Consider the following 27982-nt stretch of genomic DNA (forward strand, 5'->3'; position numbering starts at 1 on the left):
GCAACAAATTACAAAACATATTCAGGAATATTCCTGGAGATACTCCATGATTTCCATGTTTATTCCAGAAATTCCCCTAACACCGGGAGCCTTGATAATTACTCCACACGTGGAGACTTATGATGACTATTTGTGGTATGTTAGGTCAGGTGCCCTGTTGGAAGGATTTACTTCCTCCTAAACTCTGCTGTTAGCACATGAGGGGTCACATGTAGCGCCGTCTGAACAGTGGCTCAAGCATGAGACCACCTTCCAGCTTACAACATCAGACACGTTATGTTCAATATTGTGATGGTTGCTTTCTGAAATGCTCTTTTATTCAGTGTCCTCAGTTGATTAGTCTGAATGTGGTCTTGTGCTCTTCTGAATGAAACATTCCTCATTGAAGGCAGCGGATGCATCTTATTGCATCTGTTACCCCCAAGAAACACTCACAGAGATCGTCACAGCCTTAAGGGAACAGCAGGAGGACGACGAAGGAGCGAAGAATAAAAGGGCGCTATTCATTTACCACTCACACACTCGTCTTGTGACGCCCGTGCACACATGAGCTATGAGGTCAGACGCCACCACAGGCGTGACCTCGGCTTTGCTCATGCATCACACACCATATTCTCAATTATACTGATGTCCAAATACCATATCGCTTTCCTTTACTGCACTTCAAAATGTCAATAAAGTATATATGATCTCACTGTCATGGATGCATTCAGCTAAAATATCACAAAATGACGACAATGATGAAATGAATAAGCTATGACTGACAATCTGAGGTGACATATGGAGTGTGTATGGGACATTACAGCATCTATGACATTAACGTGCAGCAGTACTGGTTCACTAGACATGAAAATATAAAAATATGAGTAAAAACAGCTGTTTTAGCGACAAACAAGTACAAGTACAAGTTACCAAAACAGAGGTGGTCAGGCGTATCAGGGGGTGGTGCCTGTTTGCAGAGTCCTGATGATGTCACAGGTGAGAAGCACTTTTTATGGTAATTATGATGCACAGCCCTCTTAAAGAGCGTGGAGACTCTCCCTGAAGTGTCTGTGGGAGTTTTGTTTGGGGGTTTTTGTGGACCAGCGGGTGAGGAACGGGCTCAGACACAGAGGACACACACGCCTGATTACAAGATGAAGACCATAACGATGACTCTGCTCCTTTTGGCTTTTACATCTGCGACAGCAACAAGTGAGTATCGCAATGAAATTGAGTCAAGATCACGGTGTTATGTTTGTGTTCCTTTTTGACAGATTTCAGCAAATATACAATAAATGATTTTACTTCAATTATATAACAGTTCATAATATTCATTTCCCTTTATTAATAATCAGAGTGAACCATTTGGTCTTAATCTTGCTGAGATAATTAATCAATATTCCAGTGGGGTGAGCTTTACCATTTAAAATTTCTTTCCTTGATTCTGAAAAGCAAAGTTTGAAATCAGAAACGGCTCGATTTGTTGCGATGGATGTTTGTGTCTAATTAGGTCATTAAATTGTTGATATCTAATAATATAAATCAACACATTTACACCCATCATCAATCAATCACTCCTGAGCAACAGACTTTCTTTGTTTAGCCTCCAGCCATCGTCTAATTGAAAAGCAAATGAACAAATCTGTAATTTCACACTTTGATTATTTCACGCCCAAAACACAGATTGGCTCTGTGTCAAAGAAGCACAGCCAAGATGGTAAACCCAGCTCAGATTCACACCTTCTTCTCCCAGTGTGTTAATTATAATTAATCACGTTAATGTGAGGGTGTTAGACCATATGCTATACATGTTTCTCATACACACACACACACACACACACACACACACAAGCAGAGAAAAATGTCTGTAGCAGCGTCTGTAGTCTCTCATTCCTGGCGATGGGATTACTGATGTGGTTACTCAGCTGATAGTCACATGAAAGGGATTGAGGGGGATTGTGGGTCGTGTGACTCCCACTGCTTAGAGCCCCGACACTCCTCACCCCTCAGTGGCTCCGCTCTTGCATAAACATCTTATCTGTGCGATCAAATGGCTCCCTTTGAATGTTCTTATATAGAATTTAGAATCGTTGTTCCGTGAAGCAGAATCTAATCCATGTTTAGGATACTTTGGAGGGTGAGAAGGGATTTGTATGATGTCATTTCTGCTGGTTAACAGTTTACAAAATGTCTTTCAGAGGCAAAAAGCCAATTCACACGATTCCGCTCATGGAACTCACGCATGTATCCTGTGTGGAGAGACGGAGACGCCAGATTCAGAAACTGCTGGTTTGGTAGGATTGTCAGTTTAGAGGAAGATGTGCTGCTATGTGTCAAAGTCTGTGTCTGTCCCGAGATGAAACCGTGTGTGTGTCACATTGTTCCCAGGCGGTGAGGTGACCTTTGATCTGACAAATGACGCCCCCACTCTGAGTGGAGCCAGAGCCACTTTTTCAATCCAGCTTAACTTCCCACCCAATCAGACAGTGCAGTCTGATGGACAAGTGGTGTGGGAGCGCAACTGCACCATCAACGGTAAAGGAGAGCTGCCAGATGCCCCACAGCAAGGCACCACACCAGAAAACAGACATTCTGACATCATCATTAAATGCAAACAATTGAAATAAAATAATTTAAACAATAATATTTTATCTAGTTTGTTCTAAATTAGTCTATTAAAGTGTATAAGTATCGTTCTGATTTATCTCTCTTCTTCTTGTAACAGTGTCATAGCTTTCATGCATTATCAGCTGTTATTGTACCCTGATCAATACTCGTTGCCTTTTCCAGGTAAAGAGTATCAGGAGGGTCAGTCTGTGTATCCTGGTCAGGACCGGGACTTGTCTGGAGTCTTCCCAGATGGCACAGCGTTCACCAACAGCAAAGAGCGGAAACCGCACTACGTGTTCGTGTGGAAGACGTGGGGTAAATATGAATGAAACACAGTCTGAACGAAACCCAAGCGGCCCCTTATTAGCTGTATCAACATGAATACTATATCTAAGCATTCCATTCAAATATAAAACACATGTGTTTATCACAGGAGTCAGGCAGAAGCTCCAATGTTTTACGTGAGAGTTTGTTTTGCTCCAGGCCTCATCACAAGATCAGCGGCTTGTTAGTCAAACTCTCATCAAACGCACATCTAATTCTATTCATGTTTCAGCTCCATTCTTCTGAGCTTTAAAGGACACGAGGGACAAAGTGATGAAAGTGCAGCCGTAATGTTCACACTGGCTGCTATTCATGAATGTGGCTTTAATTAAACTAGCTCAGCAGCAAACCTCTTTGCTAATTTGGCCCCTCAGCATTCTTTCACCTCTTCCCAAACATGAGAAAGGTTTTAGCTGGAGCCTGATTGTACACATGTGATGATGTCATATAAGCTATAGAGGTTTTCAAGGAGATAAGCTGTGCAGTGTCTAACAAAGAAACTGGATTTATTGTGGCTTGATGATGAAGATGAGCCCTTGTGTGAGCTGAATGAATGATCGATTACAATGTTGCTCTGTTGGAAGGTCGTTACTGGCAGGTGGCAGATGGACCTTCCTCCTCGCTCACCATCAGTACAGACAACGTCCCTCTGGGCTCCTACAACATGGAGGTCGTCATTTACCACTGCAGAGGAAAGAACAAGTTCATTCCTCTGGGCTACGCCTCCACCGGTTTCACCATCACAGGTGAAGTCACAGAAGCTACAAATCTGCATCTGGATCTACAATACTTGTGTTTGATGTCTTCTAACGTTATAAATCTGTGCCTCCATCATCAGATCAAGTTCCGTTCACCATTTCGCTCGCCCAAGTCAATGATGTAAACCAGGCCGACCAGAGCTTCATCCAGAACCGAGCCATTGCTTTTAACGTCGACCTCCACGATCCCAGCCAGTACCTCAGCAGTGCAGATATCAGCTTCAGCTGGGACTTCGGTGACAACTCTGGAACTCTGATCTCCAGAGAGCGCACTGTCACACACACATACCTCTCAGTGGGCGCCTACAAGCCTCAGGTGGTCCTAATGGCCAGCATTCCCAATGGCTGCGGCAACCCCACTGCTGGTGAGATTGCATTTGTAGTTTGTCTACATTTAACCTGACCAGTGTGAACATTTGGCTTGAGTTGTTTTTAACTTCTCCCTCAGTACCTCCTGTTGACGCCTCTGCTGCCCCAGTCGTCATCGTGATAGACCCCACCGCTGCAGCACCAGCTCAGGAAGACGATGCAGCTGCTTTGGAAGTGCCTGCATCTGACGCAACTCTAGCTGATGACCTCTCTCTTGCTGCCTCTGTGCAGCCAGCTGAGGCAGCCACAAACACTGATGATGGAGAAGCAGTGGTTGATGCAAACACAGAAGGAGTTGAGGTTGTCTCAGTAGCCCCCGCTGAAGCTGATACAGCTGTAGATCCAGTGGAACCAGCTGTAGATCCAGTGGAACCAGCCACAGATGCAGTGGAACCAGCCACAGATGCAGCGGAACCAGCCACAGATGCAGCGGAACCAGCCACAGATGCAGTGGAACCAGCCACAGATGCAGTGGAACCAGCCACAGAGGCAGCCACCATCACCGCTGCTCCAGCTACTGAATTAGACGTTGTCCCAGAGGAGGCTGCTGCAGAAGGGGAAGTGGTCACTGTTGCACCTGTTGAACCTGCAGCTGAAGAGCCAACAGATGCAGATACAGCTGCTGCAGATGAAACTGCACCGGTTACAGAAGTAGCTGAAGACAACGCCGCAGTGATCGATGCTGCCGCTTCAGTCACTCCTGTTGCAGAAGGAGAGGAAGCTGTGGTTGATGTGGCAGCCACGGTCCTGCCAGAGGTGGAGAACCCCGTCACTGTTGCTCCTGAGGCTGAAGTGGCCGTTGAGGAAGAAACTGGCACTGAAACAGCTACTCCTGCTGTTGCAATCGAGGTCGTCCAAGCTGAAACAGAAGCTCCTGCTGCAGCCACGGAGGACGTCCAAGCTGAGACCGAAGCTCCTGCTGATAACGTTGTAGCTGCCGTCGCCACTGAGGCCCCTGCAGCTGAACCTGCGGGCGACGCTGAGGGTGAAGTACTGGAAAACGCCAATGAGGCTGCAGGTGAGTCTCACACACTGACACAGATGCAAGTTCATTGTCGGAGGTTGACAAAATTTCTGGTTTCAAGTCAAATGTGAGTACAAATACTACAAATGTGCACAAAATGTGATTATCAAAAAATGAGAATTAGCCACACACATTAAACTTTGGTAGCAAATAGTGGCAGCAAAGATATCGTAAAAGTTATCTGGCTCGGCCCAGTCATTCTATGTGTAAAATATTATAACAAAAATGTATCCATGACTAAAATTGTGGAGAAAGTTGCATTTCAAAAGCTATTCAAATAGAAAAAATTCAGATGTACATGGCGTATGTGAATGGGTGCAGATAGACCCAGGGAATCCAGGACAACAGGAATCTTGCTCTTATGATTTATGCTCCATTTCCAGAACAACCTGCAGTTGAAGAGGAGGCGGTTGCAGCAGAGGGTGAAGTTCCAGTGGAGGTGGAGGTAGAAGCAGAACCAGCACAGGTTGCTCTGGTTGTGGCTAAACGTCAGGCTCCCGAGCTGACAGCTGACTGCATGGTTTACCGCTACGGCTCCCTCGCCACCTCTGTAGATGTTATCGGTAAGTCAACACAATATACCTGCAGTGCATTATGTCTAAAAAGGACAATATGAACAACAGACATGGGTTGAAAGTCACCTAATGAGTCATCTTGAAATGTCCTCGCAGAGGGGATTGAGAGTGCAGAGATTGTGCAGGTGATCAATGTTGTGTCGATGACGACTGAGCTGGACCAGAATGCCGTGGATCTCACTGTCACGTGTCAGGGAAGGTGAGCAGAAACACTGGACGCCGTGTGTGTATGGACTATTTCATACAGTAACATAACATCTGGAACAATCTATCAAAAATCCAGAGCTCCACTTCCCTGGCCCCTTGTGTCTCTCACAACTCATCACGATAGATTAGCACTCACGCTGACACACAGCTTGAACTCAATCAATAGAACACAGACAAGTATTCATTCATGATTGCTCTGTGTGTTTGTCCTTCCATCAGCCTGCCCAGCGAGGTGTGCACTATAATTTCTGACGCTGATTGCATCACACCAGTGCAAACTGTGTGTAACGCCGCTACACCGTCCCCAGACTGTCAAATTGTTCTTCGTCAGTTCTTCAACGACACCGGAGTTTTCTGCATTAATGTCTCCCTCACCAATGATGTCAGTCTTGCCGTAGCGAGTGCCAGAGTCAGTGTAACAGTAGGTAAGTGAAGGAACAGCTTAAGCCACATAGATTAAAACAGTTTTTCACTCTGCAGTTTCTCACACTTTTGTGCTTTGTTTGCAGGCTCGGGTTCTTCAGCAGGAGGCACCGCTGCTGCAGTCTTGGGTGTGGTTGTCCTCGCCTGTATTGTTGGTAGTGTTGCTTTAATGTACAGGTGAGTGTCGATTCCGGAAACTATTTTGGACTTCAGCAAAAAAGTCAGAGTGCATAAACAAGAAAACTGTACACTGAAATTTTGAGCTAGGAAGGGAAACCGTATGGGAGATGTAATAGTGAAATTGTTTAAGGATCCATATCACAGAAAGCTGTATTGTCCTTCTGACAAAACTCTACTACCTGGAAAATGCAACATGATAAACCTGCCAGTAGGGGCAGTATGGAGTAAATAACCAGCCTACATATTTGAAATGTCTTGAAATGACAGAGTGATCATTGCAAAAGCTGAGTTAGTGTGGATTCCTTGTCAAAAACCTTTGCCATATATATTTACAAATGGAACCACACTAATTTGCTACTATACATTAAAATATGTGTTGATGTGTATGATTGTTGTGCTGTTATCCTCAGCAACATAACTTTTCTCAAGTTTTCTCATGGGTCAAAGGTCACACACCCTCACATTTATTCCTTCAGTTTTGCCTTCAGTTGAACATTAGTAGAACTCAAACACATGTAGTTTTGCTCAACGCCTTCATATTTTCACTCAGGCGCTTCAAGCAGTACCAGCCGCTGAGCGATGACCTCTCTGGGAGCACTGGGGGCTCTGCGGTCACCTCTGTGCCTTTGTTGCTGTGGAACCTGCTGAGCCGACAGTCGCCAGGTGAGAGCCGCCCGCTGCTTCAGGGGAGGGGCGTGTGAACCCTCATCATCAACATCAACTCCCATCTTCACCAGCACCACCAACCTCCAGCACAAATCCATCGGCTCTTTACCCGTCACACTGATGATGTAAAAACTGCGTACTAAAAAAATTTATGAGCAGATTAAGGTAAACAACGCCATGTGCAAAGATGGATTCAAATGTAATAAATTTGTTAAAACATTTGAGAGGAAACTGATATTTATTTTGACCTGCTGCATTTTGTATACATTGGCACTGATGGTTGATACCATAACTTATTCTCTTGTTTTTTTGACCTACTTATACTAGATGATTAATGAACCCACATTAAGGATCAATGCACAAAAGTTAAATTTCAGTTAACTTCCTTTAAATCACTCATTTGAATTTTTAATGTTTGTTTTCACTATGATGAATAAATAAAACTTTCATCCCCATCATGTGTTTTCTTTTCCCACAATACTTCTCTTCCTGTTTACGCACACACAGAAGTTGCTACCATGTCTGCTTCAAAAGTTTTTAACTAAATGTAATGTTGTTATAGCGTCACCATGTCACACATTTCAACTATTGTGACAATTAACTCAAAAATATAGTTGAAGACAAAGAAGAAAACATGTTTTGAATGTCAGAAAGTCTAGTTATGCATCATTGGTACTGGTGTATATGGATGGATGCATAATAGGCACAAGGAATCAAGTAATAGTAAAATGTTGATTCTAGGATTTATGGTGTAAAAGTTTTAGGCCAAAACATAAATATGGTTATTACAGCGTCACCAACAGGCTGCCAGTGCCACAAACAGATCTTAAGAGGAAGCAAATAAACCTGGTAAAGGCTTCACAGCTCTGGTTGGTCATGATCTTAGCAGCATTCGGGGCCATTCATCGTATCATCTCCTCACATAGAACAAGAACAATACACAGACCAGGCTTTATCTGTTCACAAAGCCAATTCAACTGATTCATTCCTGATCAGAAACCACAACCAATTTCGTAGATATTACAATCCACTCAGCCTCAGCAGACATTTAGGGTGGAGTGGAGAAGCTGATGTAGATGTGGTTATTGGACGGGCTTCAACAATGTGCGCTGTAAAAATGCATCACTCTCGGTTCAATTAAGATGATTTACAAGATCTATGCGGCTTCTATGCAGTGAACTGACGAAGAGCTTGGATAGCATGTACATCATATGACATACTGCAGTGCAGAAGAAGCTGACGTCACTGCAGCAAAATTGTTGCTAGGCGAAGGTGCGGCCTGGCCTGGAACAGAGACAAGGGAAGCAAAAGGGCAAACTGCTGTTATTGGGGTTTAACATTTACTAAATGGGTTCCGAGGAGGCAATCATTCTGATTTTGAGATGGATGTTAAATTGTATTGATTAATTGATTTACAATATGCTTGTTTGTCTGTTTTCACAAGCAAAGTGCTCTTCCTCTATTTTACTTACACACAAAAGCTTTCCAAATTAATATCCTTACTTCACGCTTGCATTACACCGCAGCACTCCATTACACTAATCACCAAACGCAGCCATTAATCATCCCATGTCCATTAACATGTCTGTTCCTCAGCACTGTACTTCACATGTGCTGAGTGCTGTTCAGCCATCTTGATTCACTCCTCTCGTGCACTGCAGCCGAGATAAAAACCCAGAAGCCTCCGTCAGTTGTCTCCACAGGGGATTTCTATCTTGCCCTCCAAATCGTCTTCCCCACTGGTTTAAGTATAATGAACAAACATGTTTACCTTTTATAGTCATTAAGCTTCAGTCAGCTGTTGGAGACACACATAAAGACCTGATTCTTTGACCTAAAGCTCATTCACACATCCCTGATTTTAACTTCATCAACAGATTCTAGAAGCAACTTTCTCCATCAGTCCTCAGAGATCGTCGTGGCTACTGTCTGTTATGAATCTGACTGTTTTGTTTCTCCACTCAGGACATGTTGGCAGATGCAAAATATTGCTTATGCATTGATTATTGTTAATAACTTGAGCCGTGTATCCAGTTTAACTTTAATAAATTATTTCAACAGTGTTAAAATAATTTGAGGCCTTTTCATCCCATCGTAAAGGTACAAGCACCCTAACACACTCCTGCTATGCCAGCTACAGTATATGAGAATATACACTACATTGAATATCCCATTGAAGAAGTACATGCTTAAAAGACCTTTTTACTGATGTTGTAAACGTTTATAGTGCAGGTTAGGTGAAGTGGAAACTCTATATTGGCCGAAGGAGTGAATGTTTGTGTGAATGTCTGTCTCTGCATTTTGGCGCCTCCAAGAGGCAGCAGCAGATAACTGAATTGTATGAATTATATAGAAATTATACATACATGTAAGGGATGAAAGCTCTAAATCAAGTTAAGTCCAGTTTTAGTCTGTGGTGATCTCTGGGGAACAGATTCGATTCCTTACCAGTGACCACACCCTATGAACAAACTTAATATTGGAAAGTAGAGTACACCCTCCCTCCCCCTCCCTCCCCCTACCCTCCCCCTCCCTCCCCATACAGTGGGGCAGATGGGGCTCTCTTATTGAGGCCTCATTGCATAATTAAAGATGAAAAACTTGAAATATTTGTACATCACAATCATTAACACACCAGTCAGACAGACAGACAGCCTCTTTTTAGATGTGAATAATGTTAATGTTAGCAGGAAGGAGATGTCAGATCAGGAGAACAGATATTGTACTCTATGATTCTGTTGGTGGCGCATGACTGAATTCATGGTGCCTGTGGGAATTCTCATTGAGCCAAAAGGATCAATAGCTAATGGAAACATCTGCCTGGTGGTTAGTGTTACTGATGCAGTACAATGCACAATCATTGTGCTGTTTTGAGTGTGTGTGTGTGTGTGTGTGTGTGTGTGTGTGTGTGTGTGTGTGTGTGTGTGTGTGTGTGTGTGCGCGCGTGTGTGACATATACACATATTCACTGTTACAATAATGCAGATAGCCTGGCCACTGATGTGAAACCTTGACAGAGGCCTTATGAGCAGAGTCTCCCCTGGGTACAAAAAGAAAAGAAACAGTGAGATGGGCTCAAGCAGCAGGAAGAAGGAGAGAGTACAAAGAAGGAGAGAGTACAAAGAAGGAGAGAGGGAGAGAGCAGCCGACCATGCAGCAGGTTTGATTAGATTACAGAGCTTAGACTAACACAGGCCATTTATTACACAGAAAGCCAGAGCTCGGCAGCAGCTTGTCAAGGGCTGCCAGAGATGTGGAGAGAGGAAGAGTTTGTGAATGACAGAGAGAAAGAGAGAGAGATAGAGAGATAGAGAGAGAGATAGAGAGAGGAAGAGAGAGGGAGAGGGAGAGAGAGAGGGAGCTATGTTTTTACTGTGGTGTGTCAAGGTTACGAAACCGCAGGAGGAGAAAGAGATTAATGTCATGACAAAAATTTATCCTTACAGGTCGGCGTGTTTATTGTCATGTTTTTTACGGGAGTGTGTGTATGTGTTTGTGTGTGAAAGAGTAAAATGACATCACAGCCTACTAAGTTGTGTATTTCAATAGATTTAACAGAACATAGATGGACATCAGCGTGTTGAAAGTATAAACCATCAGTCGGACACAAAGGAGAGGAAAGAACCACACCCAGCTGAGAGGGAGCGTGCTCAGCATTACGTCAACTTTACACTGTCTGCAGGCCGCAATTAAAATGGCTATAGACACAGACACATGCACATGCACGCACACACACGATTCACATAACAGAATTATCAAGTAACTTGCTACACTTAAAGGGTAGTGCCCCACCCACACAACACTCAGATACACACAACCACACGCACACACACACACACACACACACACACACACACACACAGACACACACGCACAGGCACACACACAGGCACAGGCACAGGCACAGACACAGGCACACACACACAGAGTTGACACTAAATTGAAAGTGCAACCTTGCATATGAAACAGCCCGATTTGTTCCATGCAACATCATTGTATCTTTACTTTGTACAAGCAGATATTAACTTTAAAATCACTCGCCCATATATTATAAATAATAAATCAATTACACTTAACCCAGCTTTTCATCACCATGAAACTTTAATTTAATAGTTTTATAATAATTTCAGTCGTTCACACTTCAACTGATGTCCTATCAAAAGTCTGACATGACAGAGTAGTGATTGCACATATGCAACATTATACAAGCAAAATGCATATTAGTATTATGATAAAATTGGGTTTAAACAGATATATCTGTCTACTGGAAGTCTGTGAAAGCTACTAAGCCCCTCGTCATTCTATGAGTCTGCATGTGTTGAATGAATCTGCTGTCTGTCCACATCACTCTGCTGCCCAGATCTCACAGTTCACCATAAACCCAGCCACCCTTATGGATGACTGGTATTCCGACGTAAATTACTGGCTGTAGTGCACGCTTTTTGTAAAGGATAGAATAACTGCAGAGTCATGGCCCTGTCCCAGACGGCCAGAATATCAATAAAGTATTCCATTACTGTGAAAGGAGAGTGAGACAGAGAGAGACAGAGACAGAGAGAAAGGAGGGGAGGGAGGGGGAGGAGGAATTAAATCAATGCATACATGTTCATGAATTTAGACTCTAATTTTATGTTTTCTTATTATAAGTGAGTGTGAGGGGTAAAATAATCACTAGCACACATTTGTATAGTGATAGGAGTGAGGATGAGACTGTGATTTAAGCTCCATGGAAAACAACAACAACAACAACAACAATAACAATACATACAGTATAAAGAAACGATGGACAGATGCTGTGTACAGAGTGCATGGTCTGAATGAGCAGCGTGTGTGTTCCAGGCGTGTGTACAAGTTTAACAAAGAAGGCATCCTTACTTATCAAAGTGGTAACATCAGTCTGGCCTCCTGCCATGTTCCCTGGATTAAAGGGTGGAGCCGCCGAGACAGAGCAAACAGGACAAAGTCGGTGGTGGAAGCTGGGAGAGGCGGGGTCTGACTGAAGGACGGGGGAGTGGCTTATGCTTAGGCACAGATGAGTAATTGAAAAAGGAAGGGTCCTGTGGTTCCGGGGGGAGGAAAAACAGAAGGGTGGGGGCGGAAGGCGTGAGGAGGATGGGACGTCCAGCCTGTGTGCATAAAACCCCACTGCTCTCCAGTCCGATGTCTTGTTGCTCCACTCCCATCTACAGCTCTGCATCTTTTCACCTCTGAGAGAACGGAAGAAGATACATCATGAGCCACTCTTCAGTTCATTCCTCCACCTCCTACCGACGCACCTTTGGAGCACCCCACTCCATCTCCATGTCCTCTTACACCCCTGTGTCCTCCCGTATGCCCCTCTATTCTGCCCGCTCTGTGCGTACTGCGTCACCTGGGGTGGCATCCCGCTCCACCACCTACCAACAACGCTCCCGCTCCAGCCACCAGCCCCCTCGTCTCAGCTATGATAAAGTCGACTTCACCTTGTCCGAGGCCATCAACCAGGAGTTCTTGACCACTCGCAGCAACGAGAAGGCCGAGCTGCAAGAACTCAATGACCGCTTCGCCAGCTTCATTGAGAAGGTGCGCTACCTGGAGCAGCAGAATGGCTCCCTGCAGCAGGAGCTCAACCTGTTCAAGGGCCAGCACCAGCAGGGTCAGCCCAACCGTGCCACCGACCTCTTCCAGGAGGAGCTGAGGGAGCTGAGGAACCAGCTGGATGCCGTTGGCAAGGAGAGGGACCAGTACCTGATGGAGAGGGACAACCTGGCGGAGGATGTGACCATGCTGAAGCAGAGGTTGGTGGAAACATGATAAGAAAATCTGTGGTACAATAGTTGTTCAGTAGACATCTGTTATTTTCTCAGTGTAGTTTTGTTGGTCTTATAAGTTGATGTGGGGGGGTGGATGGGTTTGGGGCTGTCGAGCCGACCACAACACCATAGATGCCAGTAGCAGATACTTTACTAACACTATAAGAACAAGCAGCTTTTACGGCTCAATGTAGCGCTCAGAAGCACAGTGGGGATGGAGAGTCTGTCACTAGAGTCCACTTACAGTGGGGGTGTAGGGCGTGGCACATCAGCAGAGTGGACATTCAACTCCAGCACGCTACAAGACCGCACATACACTGCACATGGTTCTAGGCTGAGCTTTCAGCTTGAGTGTCTACAGGCATAATTCAACATAAACAAGATGAAGAACCTGCGTTCATGTCAACAAAGTGATCTACACCAACTTAGGCCGCTGGATCACGATGTGCTCACTGAGGAAATTGCTTCCCTGAAATAACTTAGATTGATAGGCTCTCAGTCACACACACACACACACACACATCATGCATGGGCACAGAAACACACTCCACAGGGAGATGAGAGGAGATAGGAGGAGGAGATAGGAGGAGACAGGAGGATGGATGGATGGACCAGACTCAGGGTGGGGCCATCTGAGGAGCAGGGGGGGGGGGGGGGGGGGAGGAAATGGGACCAGAGGAAGGGAGGTTGGATATCAGGCGTGGTGAAGAATAGCGTCAGGAAAAATCAATGTGACTCAATGACTCCATTAGGTGTGTTTCCAGTGTCCCTCTGTGCTGATGGAATGATGCCAGAGACCCCATTAGGACAAAAGGACCCCTGTAACACAGCATGAATTAAAGATGAGGAAGCAGGCACCACCATGTGATGCATTCCCACTAATCTACTTTATGTCCACTCGGGCCATGACTTCTGTCTAACAGGGACAGATAGTTTTAAATCACCAGAACACCCAGACATCGACCACACACAGGCAATCAGCCAGACTTTGTACAGTCATATCATTTGTGATGACTCATCACAATGATTAATCAAATATAGACAACTTTGCTCGAGAGTAACGACATTAAGGCTGTCATGGATCGCATCTCCATTTTTCTTTTCATGACACACCCCTTATGTCTATGAGCATCAGTCAACTCTTTAATTAAGAAATCACTTCAAATCTAAAAGGAAACAAAGCCGGTGGATAACCTTGTTGAGTGTGCATACAGCAGATGACCTCAGTGAAGTGCAGGGAAACCACATTAGTTGAGAGGAGCAGCTGCCCCCCTGAGCCCGCTGGGAACTCCTCCAAGACCCCTTAAAGGACAGAACATTGACAAATTTATCCAGACTGTTTTGTTTGGAGATTCACTGTCTGAATCCCCTCACCCACCTCTCTCTCTCTCCCCTCCCCTTTAGGTTGGATGAGGAATCCCAGAAGAGGGCCGATGCTGAGAATAACCTGGTTGCCTTCCGTAAGGTAAACTGAACCCGGATAAACATATTGATCACAATGTCCCCAGGCTGTTCCCATCTATGACCACTAATACAAAATAATAGCTTCCTTCAGCAACATAATTATCTAAAATATATTTTGAATTTATTTTTAAAGCTCAGTATATTTACTTACCAGTTATCATATCATACTGTCTGGAAGTCATTTGATCATATTGAGATGTAATCCCAAAAGTGATAGACAGAATATAATGAGGTTTTTTTATTGCATAATGCAATTATATAGTTTCATTTTACCCAATTTTTTATCATAAAAAATTTGATTAAATGATTAATTGAGTGTCTCATAACCATTAGGATGTGGATGATGCCACGCTGGCCCGTCTGGAGCTGGAGAGGAAGATTGAATCTCTGATGGATGAGATTGAATTCCTGAAAAAGCTCCATGATGAAGTAAGTGGTCACATCTGTCAGGCTTTCAACATCTCTTCATTCGTTCATGTAATTTTGTTAGTGAGGTTGGCAAGGATTTTGAAACACATTTCAACAGGACAAAAGGACACACCATACTCTCTAACTTTATTAAAAAAAGGTCTTAAGCAGTGCTTTGTTGGCAAGCGTCAGGATGTTGAACCATGATGAAAAGCTATTAGAGACAGTGGGGGGAGCACATGGCAGAGGTGCTACTTCACTGATTGTACAGGCTGGGTAGGGTCTTACCACCTGCAAAGCAATATCAGCCAGAAAGAGTTTGGGGAAGACTTAGGATCTGCACTTGCACCTTACATTTACTGTATACTTTACGAGAATGAATCCTCAACAGATGTGAGAACAACTGGTGATCGACCATAACACCAAGGTGTATTCCTGGCTCTGGGCAACTTACCCTTGTTCATGAAATGTGAGATCAGAAAAGGATCAGTCAATAGATAGGCCAAGTGAAAAAAGCCAAGTGAACTGATAACATTAGTGAAAATCTGGGTGAACAGAGGTCCTAACACAGAAACCTGGAGACCACTTTCGGTGTGTGTGCATAGAAACAACTAGTCTTCTTTGCATGAACAGCAGTTTCTAGCACATTCACATCTAAACAAACGTGTCACTTTTTCTGTCAAACATTTTGAACACATTTCAATTGAGATCATTTGTTGTTTCGCATACTGAACGATGAGATTTCATCCTTCTCATGTTAATGTATTTGTGTACATATGCTGGGATTGTCAGGAGATCCAGGATGTACAAGTGAGTGTCCAGCAGACTCATCAGCTGAAGATGGAGGTGGACAGCACCTCCAGGCCTGACCTAACTGGTGCTCTGAGGGACATCAGGGCCCAGTATGAGACAATTGCTTTGAAGAACATGCAGGAATCGGAGGATTGGTACAAGTCCAAGGTAAGCTGATGGACACACATACAGCCAGTCACACACACCCATACAAACACACATTCATGCTTTTGTGCGTTGTCTTTCCAATTGCAGTTTGTCGATCTGACTGACTCTGCAAAGCGGAACGGCGATGCTCTCAGGCAGTCCAAGCAGGATGCCAATGAGTCCAGGAGGCAGATCCAGTCTCTTAGCTGTGAGGTTGATGCACTGAAGAACACGGTGAGCCCAAACAACTACTTTGACTTTTCCATCAGCCAAACCCTACTGTTTCACTATGCACATGCACCTCTGTAACATTGCACCTGCTGCTGTGGTTTCAGAATGAAGCTCTGCTGAGGCAGATGCGTGAGATGGAAGACCAGTTTAGCAATGAAGTTGGCAACTACCAGGACAACGTAGGTAGACTGGAGGATGAGATTCGCCACCTGAAGGAGGAGATGGCTCGCCACCTGCGGGAGTATCAGGACCTCCTCAATGTTAAAATGGCTCTGGACATCGAGATTGCCACCTACCGCAAACTGTTGGAGGGGGAGGAGAGCAGGTGAGGGGAACATGTCCCAATTTATGTTGTTGCATGTGTGTGTTGTCTAGTCTTGAACCAGCCTTTGAGTCATTTATACATAAATAGCATTACTTTCATGTATTACTTTAATATATATCCCAATTTGTTATTCTCCTTTAGGATTACTGTTCCTATCCTAAACATTGGCATGTCAAGTCACATGGGAGAAAGAAGTAAGCTACAATTCCATTTTTCCTAGATCAAATATACAAGTCTCCTTTGACACTTTGAGGTGGACAACATGTCCCTGTACTGTAACAGAAACAAATAGGAATGGAAAATGATAATTCAGCTGTTAATGTGATGAATCTGATTTCAACATTTCCAACTCTAATCTGTCTTTTCCATCTTTATTAGACTATGAACAAACCCCTCAGGACAGCATGACCAAGAGGACTGTGGTGATTAAAACAGTTGAGACTCGTGATGGAGAGGTAAAATCTTTCATGTAAAACTGATATGGAAGGAAATCATGTAGGCATGTCGCAAAATTAAATCCAAATGCTTATATCGTAAATATTTTAAGTTAAACTAATTTGACTGTTATTTTTGTCTCAGGTGGTCAAGGAATCCAGGAGGGAGAAGGATTCAAGCCGCACGGATAAAAGTGACAGGGATGACGACGACGAGTAACTGATCTGATGACGTCAGAGCTAATGCTTCAACAAGAAAAAGAATAAGAAAATTCTGTCCTTACTCTCGCTAATTGTGTTTCATTGCCTAGCAGAGCATCTTTCAGTATCAATGCAAAACCCCCTTTAGATAACGTCACTTGGTGCTACTTAAACAGCTAATCTTTGCTAATCAACTAGTGATCACCCGTGTCATCGGTAGGGCTAAGCAAAACTCCCACTTTATTATTAACCCACCACCTGAGGCCTTCATTTACAGTGCAATCCCACAGAATGTTTAGATGATGTGTAGTTAGATCTGAGAATGAAACAAGTAGAAAAGTAGGTAGTTTAGATAGCAGGATTTTAGTGATTATGCCTTGTGGATATGACTTACTAACAAACCTCAAGAGACACTGCCCATGGGTCAACACACTTTAAAAGATAGACCAAGTTTGAATTAATATATTTGCTTTTGTTTTAGAAGCTTTGCATTCCTGTTATTATAAAAACAAACATGGGTTGATGATAGAAGTGTAATGCACAGTCAAAGATAACAGCTGCCGACTAATGTGAAACTGAATACTGCTGAAAAAGTGCTTTGCTATGTTTTGTGTATCTAGCACCGATTCATGAATGACTATGTATGTGCAAATAAAGATAACTGGAGCGAATATCTGTTCTCTGTCCCTGAAACTTATTATAAAATTACCACAAAAACTGAGTCACATTTTATCAATATATTATGTTCTTTGTCACATCTGTGTTGTTATTAACGTGTATAAACTCAAAACTGTTAACTCACACAATTCATTAAATGTACTCATAAAGACACTGATAAACACATTAGTGATGGCGATGTAACCTGCATGTCTTTAGACTGCAGGAGGAAGTCCACATAGACACTCGGACAACAACTTGAACTTACAGTACTGAACCTGTTGAGTTTCACGTGGTTTCCAATCTTCTAACCACTCAGCAAGCGTCTCACATTGTTTACTGTCATGGGTGTCAGCAGAGCCGTGTGAAGAAAAGGGAAACGTTCAGAGGCAAACATCCAAAAAAAAGCCAGCTGGGAACAACCAACTCAGAGAGACAGATTTCAGCTGGTATAAAATCCCCATATCCAGACATTAAGAACGAACCAAAAGGGTCCATAAAAATAAGATTCGTGAATATTCAAATGTGCCATTGTATTTTTTTTAAGCTGACAAAATAAACAAAAATCGTAGAACTGTGGCAGAAATAGCCTGAAATACAAAACCCAGGGCAAAGTTGTACAGGCTGACGTCATTCTCTATCCGGTTCCTGTTGCTCGCTGTTGGCGCGAGACTTGTCCGTCCATGTTGTGTTGTCAGATGAGAACGCTCAGTCTAAGTCACACAAAGTGAAGAAAGACGCTTTAAGTCGTTACGTTTCATCTTGGAAGTCAGGAGATCTGCTGGATGTGTTAATCTAGTCCAGGTTAGTTTAATTTTATTTATTTGAATCAGTGCTGTTAACTGTTAACGCTACGGTTGTGGACAAACCAAGTACCCGGATCAAACATCAGTTTGTGCTGTTTGGAAGAGATAAACAAGATTCAGATTTTAGTGAACATGTTATTTTGTTGATGTATCATCTTTATTTATAACCCCTGTACACTTAATAAGTAGCTTAGATAAATACATTGCATTCGGTGAAAGTAGCTTTAAGTCGTGGGCTAAAAGTTTGTTTTCATTGGGTTAACTAAAAAACAAACTTAGCAATAGGTGCTAATATTTGCTATACCTTTAACATATACACAATGTCGCATGAAATCATTTAGAGCAGCAATCAAGAGTGGTTCTCAAAGTGGGGGCCGGGGTGCCCCTAAAGAAAAGGACGTAGTAGTATCGAATTTATATAACATTGTTAGCTCCCAAGAACTTTCAATGGGTCTATGGTCTATTTTCACAATCATTTTGGTGTTTGAAAGTCTCAAGTTGAGTAAAATTTGTAGCAAATCAATATATTTGGTGAATTTGCAAATATTATTGTTATTGTTGTATTACTTTCTCCGTCTGTCTCCATTCAGCTGTACGGCTGATCAGACTGATCTTTTCTTTGACGCTGGCTGATGGTTTTGCGGTGTGTTCAGGATGCATTGTGAGCTTTTGGCAACATGCAGCGCTCTGGGCTACCTGGAGGGAGACGCCTATCACAAGGAACCTGACTGCTTAGGTGAGTGTCGCCTAGACAGGGGAATCTTTCTCTACGCAAATGCTAAAATGTTTACAGTTATTAACAGTGTGTGTTCTGTTGTTGCCGCAAATAGATCATATATTGGTGTGAGTGTGTTGGCACAATAATATTCCTTCCTGTGTTTGTGTTGTAGAGAGTGTGAAAGACTTGATCAAGTATTTACGACATGAAGATGACACCCGTGATGTCCGCCAGCAACTGGGTGCTGGACAGATTGTACAGAATGACCTTCTGCCTATTATCACACAGCATGGACAAGACAAAGCCTTATTTGACGCCTGCATCAGGTACAAATGCCATCAGAATTAGTTTTCTGTTTTATCTGTTATTGATTTTTGTTGACCACCAAAACGTGTACTTTGTGTAACGTGTGTGTGTGTTTTTGTGACAGACTCATGGTCAACCTCACTCAGCCTGCCATGCTTTGCTTTGGTAAAGTCCCTGATGATCCAGTGTTTAGACAACACTTTTTACTAGTGACGTCTCATTTACAAGCCTATAAAGAGGTAATTTGAGCCCCTTATTAGTGCTACAACATCTCACAGATGTTTTCTAATATGTAGTTGTACCTACATGATGAATAATAAGCGCTTGTCCAGGTTTATTCCCCATGATCATTTGTATTCTTTTGTCTTTTGTAGGCGTTTGCCAGTGAGAGGGTGTTTGGGGTTTTAAGTGAGACATTGTACAACCTTCTACAGCTGGTGAGTGCTTGTGATAAAATAGCACGCAGAAGGTGTAAAATTGTTTTGTTTATTTATTCAGCTTTACTGTGTCTCTCTCAGGACTGGGAGCAGCGACAGGATGAGGACAACCTCCTGGTCGAGAGGATTCTGCTGCTGGTCAGAAATGTTCTCCACGTACCTGCCGACCCCCTGGAAGAGAAGGTTTTACTTTGACTCTAACACGGACGTCCACGACAATATTCTGTCAATTCCCAATCATTTTCTTCATTCTCTATCTGTCTCTGTCTGTTTTGTAGAAAGTGGACGATGATGCCAGTGTTCACGATAAGCTGCTGTGGGCCATTCACATGAGCGGCTTTGATGACCTGGTGAAGTTCCTGGCCTCGGCTCAGAGCGAGCAGCAGTGGAGTATGCACGTGTTGGAAATAATCTCCCTCATGTTCAGAGACCAGGTGAGGCACATGCACACACACACACACACACACACGCACACACACACACACACACACACACACACACACACACACACACACACACACACAGCCAGCTACTTTTTACCTTTTTAATGACTTTTTTGTGAAATCAACTTGCAGACGCCTGAAGCGTTGGTGAGTGCCGGTCAGGCTCGTACAGCGCAGCAGAAGCAGAAAGACTCGGAGGAGTTGGAGGCTCTGAGGGAGAAGGAGCAGACGGCCAAACGCAGCCGCACACTACAGAGAGGAACCAGGTCAATACACACTCGCATGGAACTTTATATTTCTGCATTCATATTGTGCAGATGAAGTGGGTGATTGGCTGAAATATTATATTTTGTGGTAAACTGAATTCCTTTTGTTGGTTGGTCAGGCAAAATAACTGTGACTCTGACTAATCCATTAATTACTTATTAGAAAATTCTAATTAGTAAACAAGAGCAAACAATGGACCATAATTGCCGAAAAATCGTCACATTTCACATTTCAGAATATTTATTTTTATTTTGCCTGAACTATCTTTGTTTTTTGAAAGGCTAAGACGCATAAATTCTTATATAAACATTTACATATTATATTTATTATCGTGAGACTAGATCATCGTGCAATTCTTAAAACAACTACGCAAATCAAACACATTTGAAAGGTTTGCCTTGTGTGTATGTGTGGTATTTTCCTGTATGTGTGTGTTTGCTTTTCCATCTTATTGTTTCTTCCTTCCTCAGACACTCTCGCTTTGGGGGCTCCTACATCGTTCAAGGTCTCAAGTCCATCGGGGACAACGATGTGATCTATCACAGAAACCTCAATCATGTGAGTCAGTGGTGCCGCTGACGTCTCTGATGCTGCTTTCAGATGCTTCTCTAATCTTCATTCTTTGTTTGTTGTTTTCAGTTCAAACATTACACTCACGACATGGGCAAAGCGGTGAAACGTGTGTCTAAGAGGAATCGAAAAGCGCTGGACGGCAACGACAAGCGGCGCTCCGCCTTAAATGTCCGACTCTTCCTGCGAGAGTTTTGTGTGGACTTCTTGGAGAACTGCTACAACCGACTGATGTACCTCGTCAAGGTCGGCGTTTAAAGCCGCTTCTTTACGACTCGCAGACTAAATTTCCGCAAGCTTTGTTCTGAGTTATGGGCTGACCTTTGTTTTCCCCCGTCGTCCCCTCACAGGAGGATCTGATACGGGAGCACGCTCAGCAGCACGATGAGACCTACTACCTCTGGGCGCTCAGCTTCTTCATGGCCTTCAACCGGGGCAACGGCTTTCACGCCGACTTGGTGTCCGAGACCATGTCCATCCGCGCGTTCCATTTCATCGAGCGCAACATCACCAATTACTATGAGATGCTGCTGACCGACCGCAAAGAGGCCACGTCCTGGTCGCGAAGGTGAGACTGTCGGCAGGGAAACCGGGACGACCCAAAATGGCGTCTGTGTTTGGCTCCTGACCTGACCGGCTTTTTCTGTGTGTGTTTGTGTGCCTAGGATGCACTTGGCACTAAAGGCGTATCAGGAGCTGCTGCTGACCGTGAACGAGATGGACCGATCCACTGATAACAGCATCCGCCAGAGCTCCAACGTTATCAAGAGTAATTTAAATCAAGTTTCACTTCACTTGTACAATTAGTTCTACATTTGGTTTTCATCTGCACATTATGCAAACGTTTGACTTCATTGAAAGTAGAATGTTTCAACATGATGCTTGTTTTCACTCTGAACTCTGTTAATGAGCCACGTGTGTAATCAAAGCACCATCATTTCACGTCGTCCAGGCAACATCTTCTACATGATGGAATACAGGGAGATTTTCCTGACGTTACTGAGGAAGTACGACGAGACGACGCAGCCGCACTCCTACCTCATAGACTTGGTGGAGTCCACTCATCTCTTCTTGCGCATGCTGGAACGCTTCTGCAAAGGTCGCAACAACTTAATCGTGCAGGTACGTCCTTCCATTTGTGGCCCAGTGTTTACCGTCAGAGTTTTACTGTTTCTGTCCGTTCATTCGGTCGGCGTCGGCTGAAAGTGCTCACGTGTGACTCCATTGATTCTGCAGAGGAAGAGAGTGAAGCGGAAAAAGCCTAAAGGTGACAAGAGGCAGGCTGTAGAAACCAGCCCAGAAGCTCTGGAGGAGATCTGGAAGATTGTGGACGAAGAGCTGAGAGCGGCAGGATTCCAGGTCTCTATCTTGTCTGAAATGTGTCTCATAATGATGCTGGTGTTGTTGTGACCTCCTGATATCTTCACCAACGAGTCATAACCTGCTGTTCCGCCTCTCCGCCTGCTGCAGCTGTCACAGGCTTTAACTGAGACCCTGGTGCCGTTTGACGCCACGTCTGAGACGCCTCCCGAGGAGCAGTGCACCGAGGCCATGGTGCGAGTGCAGGACGCCCTGCTGGCCCGACTGGGACCGGAAGCACTGGGACTGCTGCGGGCAGCCAGGTCAGAAAGACCCAGTTTACACACACCCCTGCAGACCTGTGATACAATGACAAAAGCTAAAAGGTTGTTGGCTGGCTGTGTGCAGGGAAGTGTGGCCAGAGGGAGACGTGTTCGGTCGGGCCGACGTGGAACCGGAAGAAGAACTGGAGCTCCTCAAGCAGATCCTCCACGCCACCCTGCCCAGTAAGCTCCGAATGGGAACGCTGCTGGGGATCTCTTTGTGCTGTAACGTCTTTGTGGCTGTTAAAAGACTGAGAAAACACTCTCATTTTCATTTCAGGGTCGTCTCCCCCTGAGCCTGCTGTGGAGGAGGACGATTATGCTGAGTTAGAGGAGGAAGAGCTGGAGTCTGTCCAGGTGTCTGAGAAGGAGTTCAATTTTCTCGACTTTATGAAACGGTGAGGATGAGAGTTGAAGCCAGCAGCAATTGAGAAAAACACCCTCAACCTTAATTATTATCATTAATTATAATGTAAAAATGTCAAATAGTTTAAGATGTCAATGCGTGTCACCATAGCAACATAGTCTCATGGCATCATCTTGGCCTCACAGGTTTGCCAACCCGGCTATCGTGCGTCCGTACATCCTCCTGCTGAGGTCGTACTCAAAGAACACGCTGCACTCGAACCACTGCGTCGCCCGCATGTTGCATCGCCTGGCGGTGGACCTAAAGATGGACGCCCTGCTGTTCCAGCTGTCCGTCTTCAACATCTTCAACAAGATCCTGAACGACCCCGCCGCCGCTGCCTTCAAGGTAAGCGCCTACGACAACAGAGAGAGAGCAAGTCTTGTCGCTATTTTCTAGTTTCTGTGGGCGATCTTACCTTCTGCTCTCCATCACAGGAGCTGGTGACCTTTGCCACCTTTGTGCTGAAACGCTTCTTTGCGGTGGCGTCGCAGAACAACAAGGCGTACGTGGAGCTGCTATTCTGGAAGAATGTGGGGGCTGTGCGGGAGATGACTGAAGGCTACAGCAAAGAGGGGTCGGTGTTACCTTTGTGTTTGAGATTTCTTGTGTGTGTGGGTGTGTGTAAAGTCAAAGATCCATCACATGCATTCGTCTCATTGTTTCAGAGAGGGGTCATGCAAAAAAGCAGCATGGACCGAAGAGGAGGAAGAGGAGTTGCGTAATCTCTACGAGAAGCACCGCCGCTCTGAAGGTTTCACTCTGTTCTATTAAAGCCTGTACACATCAAACATAACTGACTGATCATGACCTCAGCATGGGGGCGGTGATGGTTAGAACCTTATAATAACCTTACAATACTAACATCACGTTTTGGATCTCCCATTTAGTCCCAGACATCGTGGAGCATCTGCTGCCTCTACTGAGCGACGGCAGCCGAACCCGGCGCCAGTTGGTGCTGCAGCTGGTGAACATGGGCCTGGTGGACAGTGCTAAAGAGCTGAAGAAGCAGAAGTACGTACAGCACACGCTCACCAAAAACTTAGCTCAGAAGATACGAGGTTGGAATGTCGGGGAATTGCAATCTCCTTTTTTCCCCGTCTTCATCATTTACATAGGAAAGGCACCCGGATTGTTCTGTGGACCGAGCAGCAGGAGGAGGAGCTGCAGATGCTCTTTGAGGAGTTCAAAGACTCTGATGGTAAGTTCCTGGATCTGCTCGTCTCATGAGCACTTCAGGGTTTGCGTGATGATCAAACTGCCTCGTGTCCGCAGACGTGCTGGGGGACATCATGAAGAAGATCACGGCCAAGCGTTCTCGCCAACGCGTGGTGGAGAAGCTGCTCAGCATGGGCCTGGTGTCCGAGAGAGGAGAGCTGAAGAAGAAGAAGAGGAGTCGCGCTGCACATGGGAAGAGCTCCGGGAAGAGCTCCGGAAAGGGAATGGTAAAGTTGTTGCTAGTAGTAGTTGTGATAGACACGTTTTAGAAAGTCGGGATTAAAAAATGTCATTCCTGCTCTAACACAGACCGAAGAAGAGTTCCTTTCGGGATTAACACAGAGTTTCACAGAAGATCCCTCGGACATGGACGAGGAAGAGGACGAGTCCGAGGAGAGTGAGGAAGAGGAAGAAGAAGAAGAGGCGAGAGAAGAATCGCCAAGGGGAGGAAGAAGGAGCCAAGGCAAAGGCGTCAGAGTCGAGAGGAGAATCGACGTGGGCAACATGTTGTCTGCCTTACAGCGAGACGGTGAGACCGTAAACCCACTGACTGCCACCCAGCCAGGCCAAGTCCTCGTGTTATTATATTATTATTATTATTATTATATATCGCCTCCTTTTTCATGTTCACACAGGGATGTCTGGACCCTTGTTGTGGGTACAGAATTGCCTGAACAGAACAGCAAATGACCGTGACAGTGATAGTAAGTGACAACCACAGCCTTGTTTGTTCTGACTGTTGGTGCTAGTTTGAACTCTAGGGGGGGTTGGAACGTATTGTATTCCCAATGCTTGGTATCGATGAAATATAGGAAATATAGGAAATATAGGATGTGTGTGATGAAATCCCTGTGGTGTCCTCGCCAGGTTTGTCCCAGCCCGTGCCCCTCGTCCCTCTGGCGGAGGAGAACGAAGACGCAATGGACAACAAGAGCTTCCAGAGGCTCCTGCGCAAACTGGGAATGCGGCCGCCAGCTAACGAACAAGTGAGTGTGGCGTTTGAGGCCCAAGCCCTTTGTCCGACCTTTGGCTTTCTTTTCGAGATGGTGCGGCCAATACCAAGTCATTTATGCCATTTTGTGATCAGGAGAGCTTTTGGAGGATTCCGGCGACGCTCAGCTCATCCCAGCTGAGGAGCGCTGCTGCAGCTCTTATTCCCAGAGAGGAGGAGGGGGAGGAGGAGCCCGAGGAGGGCGAGGAGCCGCGGGGAGCCGGCAGTCCGACCCGAGAGCGCCAGGAGGAGCCCCTCTCAGGTGAACAGAGAACACAGGCCCTGAGAGCGCTGCTGCTCACCCGCAAGAGGAAACACGACTCCACACAACATACAGGTAGGCGTGGAACCTCGTCTCAGATGGCGCCTGTTAATAACAGCTGTCTCACTTACATGACAATTAAGCTGCTAACATGAAACTGCCCCTTTTGTTGGCCTTCTTAGCTAATACGGTAACATGTCTTTGAGGGCTTGTTGGACTGAGATTTATATGAACCGCAGAATGGTTTCTAAATAAGACAGGAAGTGACGGTGTTACATGCTTTATCTATTTAATTGTCCCTACAAAGCTCTTCTGCACCCTTTTCTTTGTTTGCGCTAAATCAAGATAACTGTGATTTGTCCAGGTTCCCTCCCTGTTGAGGACGCAGACGATACAGCCGAGAGGTGAGGTGGCAACCGTTTCTATCTGTTTCTGTTAATCCCCGAAACTTAACCACAGCCTCAGAGGTGTCTACTTAAAAAATGACGTATTCTTCCTCATTTCAGCTCCCGTAAGGAAAAAACCTCAAACAAAAGAAGCAGAGCCTTGGATGACGATGATGACGACAATGGTATTTTACTCTTGATAGATATCTGTCTTAATGTCTGTTTACGTAACAATAACTGAGCTCTAGCAAAGTCTTTAATCCAGACTAAATGTTTCTGTTCTTCGTGCACAGAGGATGACTCCACTGCTGTGATGGATGTGGATAAAAACGACGATGCAGATTCAGACGGCGAGGATATCTCTGTTCCTGTCAAGCGTAGACGGAAGATGGTCTTAATTGATGAAGAGGACGATGAGGACTAGAATATCATAGAAAAGAATTTGAATTTTCTCCTCCTTTGCAGAGACGTTTGCAGTCTTCATGTTGTTTCTTTATTCCTTGTCTTTTGTTTTTTGTCTGAAACACTTTCAGACACATTCTCACTTTTTTCACATTGTGTTAAAGTTGTATTTGTAAAAATTACTTGTACTTTTAAATAATTTCTAATGCTGATTCTGGTGTCTGTGTTCATGGTCAAATCCATGCTTTATGATTAATAAATAAGTACTATTGTCAACAGCCGCTTTACTCAGAGCATTTGTTTGCCACATTGTTGCACTACCCCATTTTAGTCACTAGAGGGCGCACATTGTGAATAACTAGTTTTGTTGGTTACCTTAGAAATGATTTATACTACCATGCATCAGTTTGAAAAAAAACGAACTTTAATCTGAATGTGCCACCAAAATATGAAATATAAGCCATAATACGCCTCATTTGTTATTTTATATTTATTTCCAGAACAGGGACAACTTCAACCAGGTCTGCTGGATTTATGACATGACATCAAAAGGTATTTAATGTTCGTTTTAATTCCTTTAATCACAACACGGGGAGATCCCTTCATGTGTGCAGCCCCAGTGTGTAGTCTTCCCCCTCCTTTCAGCTCTGTTGGAGGTGGTCTCTCGTCTTCACATCTGGACCATGTTAGTAACTTCCTGTCACAGCATCTGGTCAGCCCCCATCCCACAGGCCCAGAGGCAAACCTGAGCATCTACAAACATTGTGTGTGTGCACATTGGTGGGTGGATGTAGTTTAAAGGGTTTTAGGAAATCATTTCCTTTGCACAGAGAAATGCAAATATCTCACACAAATTAAGTTAAACCAGGCCTTGACACCACACCCAGCGACCGGGTGTAAGACTAAATGAGATCTATGACATCAGATTACTCTCACTACTCCATTTTATGCAAATATTGAAACATAGTGAATAACATCATGAGTCATATAATAGAGAGGGCATCGCCATTACCTCACTTTTTCTAAGGTTCATGTGTGTGTATAAGGCTGTTCAGCGTTTCATATAAGCCAGTGTTTGGTGTGCAGAACTAGGTAAGTGTGTGTGTGTGCGCGTGTGTGTGTGTGCGCCTGTCACAATAACCACACCCAAATGGAAAGAATGCTACAAAAGGAGTAAACACAAAAGATATAATGTGTGCCTTCTCCTTTGCCCACATGCAAACACTGCTCACCAGCTGAGCACATGGAGCTCATTACAGGCCTGGGATGTTTTTACACAACATAGCTACAAACTAGCACACAGAGCTGAGCCTTTTGTATCTAAATTTTAATCATTTCACCAATGTGTCCTTTGGACGTTTTCTTTCAATATGTATCTCTTTTGTGGCCCTTTTTATTCAAAGACAGGCAGAGCAGCACTGAGAACTCCAGCCCGTTTGTCAAGCTAGGCTCTTGATAACAACGCTGATAGTAATGGCCGTTAATCAGAGCAACTGTTTCTGCTCTATGGTAAAATCCTCTATCTTATCTTATCTTATCCTATACACTCCTATAATTGGAGAGCATGAGTGTGAGGCAG

General features: G+C 44.4%; 3 protein-coding genes across 4 annotated transcripts; all 3 read left to right on the forward strand.

The window, feature by feature from the left end:
• The first annotated feature begins 1041 nt into the window (after positions 1–1041).
• pmela (premelanosome protein a) lies at positions 1042–7513 on the forward strand. Its single transcript, XM_076156761.1, has 12 exons — positions 1042–1194; positions 2181–2276; positions 2371–2517; positions 2773–2907; positions 3501–3662; positions 3755–4039; positions 4123–5061; positions 5451–5630; positions 5739–5841; positions 6069–6274; positions 6359–6449; positions 7003–7513. The coding sequence occupies exons 1-12, from the start codon at positions 1137–1139 to the stop codon at positions 7151–7153; spliced, it is 2553 nt and encodes an 850-aa protein (XP_076012876.1). The 5' UTR covers positions 1042–1136; the 3' UTR covers positions 7154–7513.
• A 4837-nt stretch (positions 7514–12350) lies between these two features.
• On the forward strand, positions 12351–16281 carry prph (peripherin). Its single transcript, XM_076156387.1, has 6 exons — positions 12351–12895; positions 14315–14375; positions 14708–14803; positions 15575–15742; positions 15830–15955; positions 16057–16281. Exons 1-6 carry the CDS (start codon positions 12351–12353, stop codon positions 16279–16281), a joined length of 1221 nt encoding a protein of 406 aa, XP_076012502.1.
• Positions 16282–18240: 1959 nt separating this feature from the next.
• On the forward strand, positions 18241–26679 carry timeless (timeless circadian clock). Of its 2 annotated transcripts, XM_076156386.1 has the most exons (30): positions 18241–18373; positions 19029–19111; positions 19266–19419; positions 19524–19638; positions 19774–19836; positions 19918–20019; positions 20115–20270; positions 20412–20545; positions 21017–21104; positions 21186–21362; positions 21467–21684; positions 21782–21885; positions 22069–22238; positions 22353–22475; positions 22587–22738; positions 22824–22921; positions 23019–23136; positions 23291–23492; positions 23582–23721; positions 23813–23898; positions 24035–24158; positions 24263–24345; positions 24420–24589; positions 24672–24891; positions 24998–25066; positions 25230–25348; positions 25450–25690; positions 25980–26019; positions 26122–26186; positions 26295–26679. In XM_076156386.1, exons 2-30 carry the CDS (start codon positions 19030–19032, stop codon positions 26423–26425), a joined length of 3744 nt encoding a protein of 1247 aa, XP_076012501.1. In that variant the 5' UTR covers positions 18241–18373; position 19029; the 3' UTR covers positions 26426–26679. The 2 variants fall into 2 exon arrangements, with proteins under 2 accessions (XP_076012501.1, XP_076012500.1); XM_076156385.1 differs by lacking the exon at positions 18241–18373 and having other exon boundaries at positions 18947–19111.
• Positions 26680–27982: the final 1303 nt, after the last annotated feature.

Source organism: Genypterus blacodes, unplaced genomic scaffold, assembly GCF_046128005.1.
Source record: "Genypterus blacodes isolate CSIRO-AG114 ecotype Tasmania unplaced genomic scaffold, CSIRO-AGI_Gbla_v1 ptg000070l_1, whole genome shotgun sequence".
Taxonomy (NCBI): Eukaryota; Metazoa; Chordata; class Actinopteri; order Ophidiiformes; family Ophidiidae; genus Genypterus; species Genypterus blacodes.